At 34.7% G+C, this 13,511-nt stretch overlaps 1 protein-coding gene across 1 annotated transcript; it reads left to right on the top strand.

Moving 5' to 3' along the window:
• Window positions 1-10,890: 10,890 nt before the first annotated feature.
• LOC149163665 (F-box/kelch-repeat protein At5g15710-like) lies at window positions 10,891-12,695 on the top strand. The gene has a single exon (XM_089430783.1). It carries the CDS (start codon window positions 10,942-10,944, stop codon window positions 12,172-12,174), a length of 1,233 nt encoding a protein of 410 aa, XP_089286909.1. The 5' UTR covers window positions 10,891-10,941; the 3' UTR covers window positions 12,175-12,695.
• Window positions 12,696-13,511: the final 816 nt, after the last annotated feature.

Raw genomic sequence — 13,511 nt, 5'->3', positions numbered from 1 at the left:
CTTTTCCTATTACCTTTCTCATGACCATACTTCCATCATCCATTTACCACAATGGACCCTGCTAGTCCAACCGATTCTCATAGTCTTAACTTTCACTGCACTTACTCATGCATTGAGCTCCATCTGAATCTTACATTACCTTTCGGGTACCATACAACTCCCCTCGAGGTCCATCACTTTCCTCTTTCCAAAATAATTCCCAAGACTCAAAATAATGAAAGATAAGACAAGAAAAAACCAAGAAGAAGGCCACGAAAGCCCATAATGATATGACACTATAACAAAGTGGCAAGGCCTTTCACCAGACATAAACAAAACCACAAATCAAGCTCAAAATACCAAAATCACAAGACTAACACCATGACTCAATCCCCATGATTCCCAAGGAAAGCTCAACTTGAGCCATCTTCAAGATTTGATGGAAACCTGTCTTGCCATGAAACTCCTTGCATCATGCTACCATAAACACATAACTTCCAATGTATAATTAAGCATAATAATACACTAGCTACCTCATCTTGTTGTGCCAAGCACATTGCTTGCAATTGAACACATCCACACCATCTCTCAAGGGACTCCAATCCTTTAATAGATCCACTTGTAGCTAAAGACTAACTAATATACCTGCCAAGTGCATGTTCATGAATATAGCACATATCCACATATTGTCAGAAAAACTTAAGGTGAAGAAGACTTCCTATATGCAAAGCACTCATTCATTAGAAATTAGGGTTTCCAAACATAGCCAAAGGAATTCTTGCCCAATTCCTTTCTTTTACCATTTTTACTTTGTTGCAATTGGCCCTTGGGGTTTGCTATGTGTCATCACATCACCTGACTGTTAGTTATGTAAACACATCGATTATTACCTTTTCATACTAATACCGACATGTTACCCTGCAACTACTCACACATGTCAACCACATGTTCCAAATATCAAGACAATCATATCTATAAATTTGAAATCAACAGTTACCAAGACTAACAATCATGTCATAATCCATAGTCAACTCATAGTCATTAGACATAATGCTACAACTATCACCTACTACACTCAAGTACATATCAACTATCTCAACACAAATGTGTTAGTAAAACCATCTTAAAGCAAGATCATTGGAATACATACTCATATTATGAAATTCATCAAACATTCAACCAACTTTTAACATACCATGTTAAATAAATCAGCTAGACACCAAACACTCAAACATCAAATAGATGTCATAATCAAACAAATCAAGCACCAAGTAGATGACATAAGCAAAATCATACCTTCATGTATCTCAGGTGAGGCTATCTTGTCTGCATAATCAATCTAGTTAGCATGATATAAATTTACAACACATCAGCTCAAGCACTCATAAGATGATGAATAATAATATCTAAAACATGTTCACATCATAAACTCATATACATATGCAAAGTCAATCTAGATTAGTATGACACCATCTCACAAATATTTCGGTTCATACCTGAATATTGCAACCATAACCATCTGCATAGGTCAAACTAGGTTAACACAATACATATAACATCAAGATCTTCAAGGCAATGAATATAACCATCACGCATATGACCAATCCAAATTATAACATCAATATATCAATGAAATGACCCTAATAATCAAGTTAATATCATATAACAACAATTAGCGATATATCATACTCATCAACAACATACAACATAATCATTAGGTTATCTAATATAAATAAACAATAGCATTGCATACCACTACAAGTTACTATCATTCTTGACTGTCTAACACATGTGCATATAACCACACTAATAATCTAACATCTATCATGAATGTAACCATAACATCAAATACGTGTTCATAAACCTAATGTATATAACCCTAAGACATACAATAATCCTTAACTTATGCACGTGCATGACGAACATACAATACATGTATGATGATATGCTCTTACCCCAAGGTCCAATGCTGCAACCTCATTATGATGATCTGCATCTCCTGCTATATCTCATCCAACACATTAGCATCATAACAACCAATAGCATCATGATGACCTAAATTGCATACAATGACTTCACAAGGCACATTTGACCTACTATACATTCATAATCATAGCCATGACCATACATACATAACAAAAACCATTATTCCATTGTACAGATTGCCACATGCAACCAACAGTATGCATAAGCCATGCCAAATCAACTACACCTATGCATAAACGCATGTAGTCGAACATAAGCGATCAATTCTTGTAATCAACCTACAAGACTGATACATGTAATCAAAATATTAAAAAATGTAACCTAACATACAAGGATGTAAGTAGGTATCATGAAATCAACATGTAAGCGACATATAATTCATACATAGTCAGTGACATGTTCCAAAAAACAAGACATTATGTCTATTAATTTGAAATCAACATTCACCAATACTAACAACCTATAAGCATACCCCCTTACTATCTATGGTCCACACTAAGGTAAAAGGAGGAAGCTACTATAATGGCCCAATCTCCAATGTCCAATTATGGAAATGGGATCTCCAAAGCTCTACTAAATTTAACCACACTTGAAAAGAAATTGATTTTTATTTCTCATACATTTGTATGAGATTAATTCAAAACATTGCACTTATTCCACTTGTAACTTAATAAATAAAAACATGCGACTTTTCCATTTCCTTACATGCAACTTTTCAAATTCCTTGCATGCAACCTTTCAAATTCCCTACATGCAAATCTTCAAATTTTTTGCATTCAAATAAGCATAGATCAACTACATCCATATTATCATACTACAATACTATCCCATCCAAAAAATAACATTTTCTTCAAACAATTACCATACTTTTACATTTTTCTTCAAACAATTACTATGCTATTACATTTGCATGTAAGAATAAGATTCAAACACTTTACATGCAAACTAATATAGAAAATTACTTGCATACAAGGAAGAATATATCAACTACAAGAATACTATTACACATCAATACTATCCCCAACTTCAAACAACATACTCATTGGGGCATTTTATCAAACAGTTTGCATGCAATTAATCATTGAACCATTTAAGCATTTCATCAAACACTTTGCATGCAAACTAATATAGTGAATGATTTAATGCATATATCTTAAACTGTAGTAGTACAAGTTATGGAAACTAAACCATATGAACAGTGATATTTTTCCTCACTATGGTTCAAGTTTGAACTTCTCATATTTCATAGATGAAAAGTTATAACAAAAATACCAACACAATCCTATTTGGTGCACAATTCTAGGAGTATCCATAAATCTCGACTTCCATTGGTCATATCTCCTAAATATAACGAATAGATGTTTGAAATTTTTATCACAATATAAGTGGATTTCCCATCATTGTGGAAAAGAATTCAGCTCCTAAGAGTGCCCAGACAAAACATTATAACAAAACTTTTAGTGTGACTTGTTTGGGGCCTGATTTTAGGAGCATTCAAAAGGCTCGACTTCCTCTACTCATATATCCTAAAATATTGTGACCCAATATCTTAAATTTCTACCACATAATCAGTGTTATGTCCCCTTAATGTGGACAATTTTTCAGCTTCTGAAAGCCTATAGAAGATGAGTTATTGCATAAATTCCAACATGACTTGTTTAAAGGTGCATTCAGGAACGTAATCTTCCTTAGATCATAATTCCTAAAGTGTTTTGAACCAATATATGAATTTTTTACCACATTATCAGTGGGATTTACCTTCAATATGGACAATTTTTCAAATTATAATGTGCCACGGAAGAAAATTTATAACAGATATGACAAAAAGGTCTAAAATTTGACCTTTGTTCTTCATTTCACCTATGATAGAGCCCATCCAGTCCAAGTGTTTGAACCATGCTCTGATACCACTCTGTAACAACCTCTGGGGTAAATGTACATATAAAAAACATAATAGGAACATAAATACAATAAACATATCAGCCATCAAAATCCATATATATATAAGTACATTTGCACATGAAAATCAAGGGAATGAATTTTTCATTAATAAATGTAATGAACCAACCAGAGATGGGACTACCACGTTCCACCCGATGATAGATTGGTTGAGCCAAGTCTCTCTTCAACCAATCACCCCCGTGCCATATTCTAAGCATGAATGTGGGATCTCAGAGAACACATCAATCAAAACTCATCCAGGGCTTCCAGAGGCCACCCACCTCAACCCATCAAACAATGATTCCACCTCATGATCGGATATCACTAAAAAACATCATCAGATTGGTCTCCATCCAAGCCTTCCAGGGCTTCTAGGGTGTTTATCCAACCAATGCTTCTAGAACTAGTAACTCAACCCACAACTTATACAAGGCTTCTAGAGCGTTTGTCCAACGAAGGCTTCCAGAACTAGTAGCTCAACCCACAACTTATATAGGGCTTCTAGAGCATTTTTCCAACCAATTCTTCGAGGACTAGTAACTCAACCCACCAAGGGCTTCCAGAGAATTTGTCCAACCAGGGCTTCCAGGACTAGTAACTCAACCCAAGCTGTTACAGGGCTTCCAGAGTGTTTGTTCAACCAAGGCTTCCAGACTAGTAACTCAACCCAAGCTGTTACAGGGCTTCCAAAGCGTTTTTTCAACCAAGGCTTCCACGATTAATAACTCAACCCAAGTTAAGGAAAGACGAGAACCAACAAAAACAAAGCAATGAAAGTAAACCCACAATCACCATGGCTATCTAGGAAATGGCAAGGCTAGGCAATCCACTGTCGATCCAGGCAATCCTCCATGCCGATGATAGATCACAACCAAGAAACCACATGCATGTGCCATGCATGTCAACACTAGTGAATAAATCATACATTCCACTTGATACCTGCAAGAAAATCTGATGTAGTTGTTGATGCAGATGCCTTCTTGCGCTTTCTTGTTCTTCCTTTGCTTTCTTGCTCCAAGAATCCAAGTATGCCACACCCTCCAAGAGTTTTCCAAGAAAATTCTAAGTCTGCAAGAGTATGAGAGAGAGAGAGAATAATGAGAGAGCTCCAAAGTTAAACTGACCAAGTCTTTCCCACTAATCCTCATAAGACTTTTTATTAATGAGGCCTCTATTTTCTTCATTTTCCATTATTTTCCTTCAAGTTCCAACTCACATGCAAAAAGTGACTGTTCACCTTCATTTTCTCCTAATTTCCATTATTTTCATAAATAAATGTGCCAAAATACTTTTTTTCCTATTTAATGCCTTAGCCATTGCCTTTGCCAATTTCCTTAGCCATAAACAACCAAATGAACACCCCCTAGGATGTCCTTCCCACCATTCAACTTGGAATACGTGTCCCATCATCCGTGGTATTTATATATTTTTACATGGAATTTTCACCAGGGCTGTTAGAATTTCTTGCTATATAAAATATTTGGGAAGGTATATATTAAATTGAACATTGAGAATTAAAAGTGGCGTTGATTCATCTTCATTTGATTCAACTGCTCTTCCAATTGAATTTTACATGTGCATTGAAACAAGTGTAATCTTCGACGTTGAATGGAGTATGTTGTTGAAACAATGCATTCAATCCCTATGATGGTTAGAGGGTCGATATAGCATCCCAAATGCTAGACAATGAGCATCCAATTGTTGTGAGTCAAGTATTATTACGCAAAGATTTTGGTTGTGCATACACAGTCCAGTAAATAGAAAAATATCAACCTATTTTCTATTGATTTTATTGAGACTTGTCTCTAAGTACTGTTGAGCCTATTTTGTGTTTCTCTCCACAAGTTCCTTGAATCCTCGAGGAGTCAACATTATTCAAGGCTGCGATTTTATGTTTTGTTGTTGGTGTTTCCAAGAATCTCCACATTGATATGGTACAAGAAGTTTCAATCTGGTTCGTAAGGTGGTTATGAAGCAGCAAGATGAATCATTGTGGTTATGCATACCTTATGACAAATGACTTTGTATGCTCCAGAGGTTCACGGTTTATTCTCTCCATGTTTAATATCAGTATCTCAGTAAATGAGTGCATTGGTTTAAAAAAAAAAAAATGGCTATGATGTTACAACGCTTCTCCGGCTTGTAATACTGTCCAATGCTTTGGGTGATTGTGCTTCTAAGAGCCTCTGGATTTTCTTTCCCTTAAATTCCATTTGTTAACAGAGTTATCTGACTTCCTTCCAGGATGAAGATTTTCTCTCTAGCCTCTTAATTCTTTAGAGGCTACCACTGTCACAACAGAATAGGAGGGTTTTATATATTCAGGTTCCAGATGCTTAACATAATTCTGTACTGCACTGTGAAGCTCCACTTCATCGGTTTTGTCTGAATTTATACTCAACACAACATTTTGTCTGCATACAAAATGGAATTGAGGACGCAACTGCTTTTCTAGGCGCCATTACAAAGGAGAGATACAACAATGTCAAAAGACTGCAGAGACCGTATAGGGATGTCAAAGGTTCGAATATAACATGTACCTAATTGCTATTGGTAGAAAGTAAATGAATATTGCTGCATTTACTTTCCATTTTACTATGCTCTTAGCTACATACTAGTTCCAGAAAATTAGCAGAGAGGAACGACAAAGATCACTCAATATTTGCGCATTTACTAGCCACTCTGTATATTCTGCAACTTGTTTTATTGTTGATCTTGAATTGTTTGAAAAATGGCTCCAATTGTTGGAGTAATAGAGTTACTAAACAATATGATACTTTCTACTATGGAAAACACAGTCGAAATCAACAAAGACTCTCTCTTTGAAATTCATACCTGTCTACAATATGCACAAGAACCGATTGATTTTTTGCAACTTGAACCACAACTACAACAAGAGGAGTTACATAAGTATAGTCATGATTCTGAACTTGTCTTTGTTCAAGACAATTATTTGTTTGAGACACACTCCCATCAACAACCAGAAATTGATCAGATCATTGAGCCCCTCTCAGGAGCAGTTGTACATGCAGATGCAGAAATTCAACCTACACTTCCCAAGTCGGTCACCGGACCTTGGGAAGAGCTTGTCCATAACAAGCAAAAAACATGCCTTGGATATGATAAGGAGGTTTCCTTTCACATTCCAGATTACTCCAAGCCCATCCAGTTTCAGAGTGTTGGATTTCTTCATGACAGTTCACCTTCAACTGTTCTAGATTATGCTCTTGTTTCTCAAGAGAAACAACAAATTATTAAATGCCAACATTGTGACTGAGTTGGCCATATGAAAGATCACTATTTTGATCTTCATCCATGTAAGCACTTTCATAAAACCAGTCATTCTTCAAACAAATGCTTCAAAAAAAAAATCCTTCTACAAGAACAAAGATTCATATTGGATGGATCGCTTCTTGGCAATGGGCATCAACAACCAAGAAGATATTTTAGTCATATGTCCGAACTTGTTCTAGAGTATTGAATAGTCCTGCAGTTGAGTTTTCTCCATCATCTCACCTTGTATCTGATGGGGGGAAGTGATGGTCATCTATAAGATTCAAAGCCACATCAAGCGAGCCTGAGCCACAACCTGCCATACCAGATTCAGATTTGTAGCCAGAGACAAAGATGCCCCTGAGCATGCATTTATTTGGTGATGCCTCTTCAAAGAATTTAGGAGACTTCCTCTAGCAGAAGACTTCAGCTTCTTGCCAGTTTTGGAAGAGTTCCAAGAATTGCATTAAGCATTCTAGAGTTGGTGGTAATCCTTAAACCATCACAGGTTGATACCTCCCTTTTCAGGTTGAGGTTCTCCCTTTTATGCGGGGTGAGACCTCCCTTTCATGGGTAAAGGTTTCACTCTTCAAAACATCAAGAGCACTTCCTCTAGCATAAAACCTCAACTTCTTGCCAGACGTGGAAGAGTTCCAGGAACTACACTAAGCATTCCAGTGTTGGTGGTCATCCTTAAACCAACCCCCTTTATACGAACATTTCAAGGAGCACATTCAACCTAGTGCTGATATACATGTTTTTGCACATTTTGTATTACAACTCTCTTCTTGCAGTCACACATAGCCCTTCAGATTAAGGGGGGGAATGTTGGACACCTAATCCTCTATGGGTTGGTGTGGAATGTGAACAACCACCAGAGTCCAAGAGACCACTTGGAATATGAATCAAAGTGTCACACAAATGTACAATAAATGTATATCATGTCAATAATATATGCAATCTAATGCTTATCTTCCACATTGGCTGTTTACATTCCATGTGAGTTTAACAGTTATGAATGCGAAATTTCTTGTCTAATCTAGCTAAGTTTAAGCTAAGTTCATCCATGACACCAATTGTGTGTGAATGTGAAATACACACTATGATTTACCCTGATTAACTACATATACACGCTGCAATTTAGTCTATAAAATTGAAAGGTGGTTAACATAAGTAGTCGGTCATAAGACAATTGGAAGATAAACAATATGATGCAATAACCAGGGAAATAATTTAAAAAAAATGAATGGAGAATTTAAGACTTGCTAGTAATGATGTATCATATTTCCAGAAAATGAATACAGAATTTAAGACTTGCAGGTAACGATGTATCAACAATAGGCTTTGAGATAGAACCATAGTGGAAACAGTAGAGGCCTAACAACAAATAATTGGTCATTTGGAGGATGAGGTGGAATCCCTAAGTAGTCTTATAATGTATTTGCAGTATTATAATGTATTTGCTTTTCCAAATCAACCATCCATTGAGCCGAGTAGGGGATCTTCCTCTAGGCATTGACCTCAATCGATGTGCACACTTCTCTGACTAAGTTTAATTGTAATGGTTGGAGTTAAATGGTATGGATGTTGTTTCAATTTTGTTGGTGGTATACTTTTAACACAATAAGGGTATTGATAAGGTTTGCATTTTTATTATGTAACTTGGACATGGTAGATAGATGCAATTTGTCAATTGAGAGACCCATGAGCAGAACTATAATGTAACTTTCCCAAGTATTTACCTCTAAGCAAATTTAATGAAAATTATCCATTTTTGTGATAATAATAATAATAATAATAATAATAATAATAATAATAATAATATAAAATGATCATGTAATATGTATGAGTATTCATGTGAATAATGATATATTATAAGATAATTAAATGTCTTAAATTTTATAATATTGAAGAATTCAATATATTAATTGTTCAAAATGATATTTCATAATAATATAGCATAAAGTTATATTAGATATTGATTTTAGTCATTATATGCTATTTTGTTTGGTTATTATTGTTGTTTTCTATAAAAAAGAGAAAATATATCATAACCTAGTCATCAATTAGTTCATGACAATCATTACTTGTTGGGACTAATAAATGATCTTGAGTTATCATTTTTATTTAGGATAGCTATATCATCAAAAATAATTTGGTGGTGGTCAATAATTGGATAGGATTTGACTCATCACTTTTACTTGAATAGAATCATGTCATTTGAATAATCATTTCCTAGTTGGCAGGAGTGAGCTCTTAACTATTAGGTCATACTCTATAATCAAGGTATCAATTTTGTTATGCAAAACAAGAAACACAAAAAACAAACTATCTTTATGTCTATACCATATAGACATGAGTGAGTCCCACCATTTATCCTCCCATATGTTCATAAGATTTCCAAAATATTTAAGAATCTGCAAATAGCTCACTACAAAAAATTATATTTCAAATTATAAGAAAGAAAAATAAAAAATATATCAACGAATAATTAAAATGGAAATATAATAAATACACCTATCCCAATAAACTTGAATTTACTAATAAATTTTAAGATTATATTGTATAAAATTGAGTCATAATAAATTTAAAATTATATTATATAAAGTTGACTCATAACATCTAGAAAATTGTCCCATCAAATTTCAATAAGTGTTGAAATTAAAAATAAAATGTAGAAAATAATTACCTTATATAACATTTTCCACATAATCACTCATTGTGGCGTGTAATTTTTTTTGAGAAGAAGATTTAGTCCTATCAAATCTCAAAAAGTTGAATTAAAAATCAGCATTTAAAAAATAACTAGCCTATATAATCTTTCCAATAATCATTACTTTCCTGAAAAAAAAAAAAAAAATCCAAAAAACAAATATATTCTGTTTTTTCACTTTCTCCACTTAAAACCTTAAAACCAATGAATTGAACTCATCTTCTACGTTCTCCATTAAGCCACTGACACATCAAAATCTAGGCATTGTTGTATGCTAATCTCGACATAACCCAAATTATTAATAAAAACAAAAGTAAGAATATGTCTCCATAAAGCCACTAATACATCAAAATTAGGAGTGGTTGGATGCTAAGGTGGACATAACCCAAATTAATATAAAAAAAGAATTTTAATTTTCTGTGATGGTCATGGTGATATTATGTGTCGGCAATTTGCATAAAAAAGAGAACAGAACGGCACTGGAATCTTTTGTTAATTTTTATACATGAACAATATCAAATATATATATATATATATATATATATAACACATTCTACTACAGTTTAATTTGAGAAAGAGTACCATCAAGAGTGGTTGGATGCTAAGGTGGACATAACCCAAATTAATATAAAAATAGAATTTTAATTTTCTGTGATTGTCATGGTGATATTATGTGTCGGCAATTTGCATAAAAAACGAGAACAGAATGGCACTGGAATCTTTTGTTAATTTTTATACATGAACAATATCTATCTATATATATAACACATAACTGCAGTTTAATTTTAGAAAGAGTACCATCAAAGTTGAATTTTGATGGTGAGATATCTTAAGAAAATGTTTTGATGGTGAAATATCTTAAGAAAAGGTCTAGGGAAAGAACCTTTAACATGCAGACTATTACCTTTTAAAATGAAATATCTTTAAAGAAAACCCCTTTAACATGTTTATATTCAGAACCAAACGTTACTGAGGTATTCAGAGCAACCTAGGTTTAGTGTAGGAAAGGAATTTCGTAGGAGAGTGTAGAAATTGCAGGAGTTGTGAATATGGCAGAGGTGGAGGAGAAGTACTCATCCTCACAAGGGTGGCACCAATTGTCCAAGGATATGAGAGAGGAGATATTAGCGTTGTTGCCACTTGAATGGCTCTGCAGATGTCGTAGTGTTTGCAAGGAGTGGAATGCCCTCTTGTCATCTACTAAATTTATAACTATTACATGGGCTGAGGCGCCTCCAAATAAAAGGCCATGGTTGTTTCTGTGCAAGAATTTTTACACATATTGTTTTTTCGAAGGGAAATGGAGAAACTCTCCTTTCTCGTTCTCCTTCCTTTCAAGGGCTGACGAAAAAGTGAAGTATGGCGATTTTTATTATCTCTTTGGGTCGGCCCAAGGGCTGTTCTTGGTGGGTACGACTTGTTGGTATGATAAATTAACTGTTTGCAATCCCCTCAACCAAACGTTCTTGAAACTGCCACCCATGTCATCCATAAAGAAAGTTGTGGCGATAGGCATTGTGGCCTCTCATGTGGGCAATCAAGAGACTTACAAAGTGGTGGCTGTGGGATTGTCTCAACGTGAAAGTGTTGTGATGACAGTGGATAGAAATCGTAGTTGGATTAATAATCAAGCATCTATAGTATGTTCAGGATTAGACTACAAATCACATCTTCAGAACCAGATGACAGTGGATATCTATGACTCCTATGAAAAGAAATGGAGGATTGCTGGACACCTGCCAGAGAATATGGATAGGATATGGAATATTGTTTTCTGTGATGGTTTCTTCTACTGTACAACGCTCGATCGTGCTGTCGGGATGGGTGTTTTAGGTTTCAGCATGGGAGAGGGTACTTCCAGTTTTACACCGTTGCCAGAATTACCTAATGGCCATAGCATGTACCCTAGGCTGCTCACCTACGGGTCGCGGATTCTACTCGCTGGGGGCGTATACAAAAAGAGAGGCCCTTATACGAAGAAGACTGCTGAGCTCATTTTGTGGGAGTTCCAGAGGGATTCAGAGTCTTATTGTTGGAAAGAGATCTCAAGGATGCCTCCATCAATGTGCGAATTTTTTCAGAGAAATTCGTATTTTGATTCGTTTGAGTGCGTAGGAGTGGGAGATGGCATGTGCTTCACATCTTGCCAGTTTAGTAATGATGTAGCTGTGTACAATTTAAGCGAACGCACATGGGGTTGGCTTCCAGCGGCCCCAACTGTACTTGGAGGGTATCCTCGTGTGATTGCGTTTACACCCAGACCCGATCTGAAAGTTGGGTGAAGCCTTGCCTTGCCCTTAAATGCATTTGTCTGAACGTTGGAAGGTTTGATTGTGTTTATGTAAGGTAAGGATGGTGAAATCTGGCAATATCCATTAATTTGCTGAGCAGTATACTTGGGATAATGTACCTGTTTAAATCCCACTAATAACAGATACTGTCCCACACATTAATAGATAAATAACATGGTATATATTGGTTCCCATGAAATCCGACTAACTCTAATCTTGAGTTTCAGGTACCTGGAATAAAGTGGGTGTAGTTGCTTGTATGCCCTACGGTATTTCGCCCAATGTTCGTTGGGAGATGCCTGATGCCAATCGAACAGAACCCTTGCCTCTTACGCCAGCCACCCAACTCACATGGGCGAAGTGGGCCGCTGCATGCATACCGGGCTTATTATTTTTCCAATTAACTCCCTATTCTCGTGGGGTTGGAATTGATGTGTCTTGAGATGTGTACCTATTTGTTTTCCAATTAACTCCCTTTTCTCATGGGGTTGGAATTGATGTGTCTTAAGATGTGTAGCCATTAGAGAGAAATATCAAGATGTATTTTGTGTATTTTATTGGTATGCAGTAAATTTAGTTGTTATTGTAGTTGTTTTTAGTGGATTTTTTAGAGTGTTTTGTGGGAATTTTGCAGAAAAATTTGTGGTGAAATCTTGATTTGTGTTATTTAAACTAGTTTTTTTGACTGTATATATGAATTCAGCACCCTGAAAAACCCCAAGGGCATTTTTATTGTGGAAAGGTTACCTATCAAACTTGTGATTTCAATGAATTCCTACTGGATTTTAGAAAAATTAAACCTAAAAATGACACTATAAACAACTAAATTATGATTTATTAACTTTTTCTTTTCTCCATCTTAATATGAATTAATTTTGATATATAAATTCAACATAAAAATATACAATTAATATAAAATTCTATTATTAACATAAATTCAAAAATAAAAAACAAAAATATTAATAATTTTTTACCATATAAAATTCTATTATTAACATAAATTCAAAAATAAAAAACAAAAATATTAATAATTTTTTACCATATAAATTGTTACTATTTTAAATTGAGGGTAAAATAATTTCCCACTCCAAATCAAGATTTGCAAATATTTTTTTTATCATTTTCTTCTCTTACACATTCAAATGTTGTGTACAAAGTTAAAATAAATTGGGTGAAAAACAATTTCCCACTCCAATTCAAGATTTGCGAATATTTTTTTTATCATTTTCTTCTCTTACACATTAAAATGTTGTGTACAAAGTTAAAATAAAATGGATACGTAATATGATGGCTCACTTTCCACTCATTAAATCTTCTTCCTTTTAGCT

This window comes from Pinus tabuliformis, chromosome 5_1 (genome assembly GCF_031772625.1).
Source record: "Pinus tabuliformis cultivar Carrire ecotype Pingquan chromosome 5_1, CPIR1, whole genome shotgun sequence".
NCBI classification, from domain to species: domain Eukaryota; kingdom Viridiplantae; phylum Streptophyta; class Pinopsida; order Pinales; family Pinaceae; genus Pinus; species Pinus tabuliformis.
Note: the sequence above shows the minus strand (reverse complement) of the source record. Positions and strands in the feature narration are given on the sequence as shown.

Bases quoted from the DNA above. Each gene is read 5' to 3' on its own strand.
- LOC149163665 (XM_089430783.1), top strand. From the start codon at position 10,942: ATGGCAGAGGTGGAGGAGAAGTACTCATCCTCACAAGGGTGGCACCAA.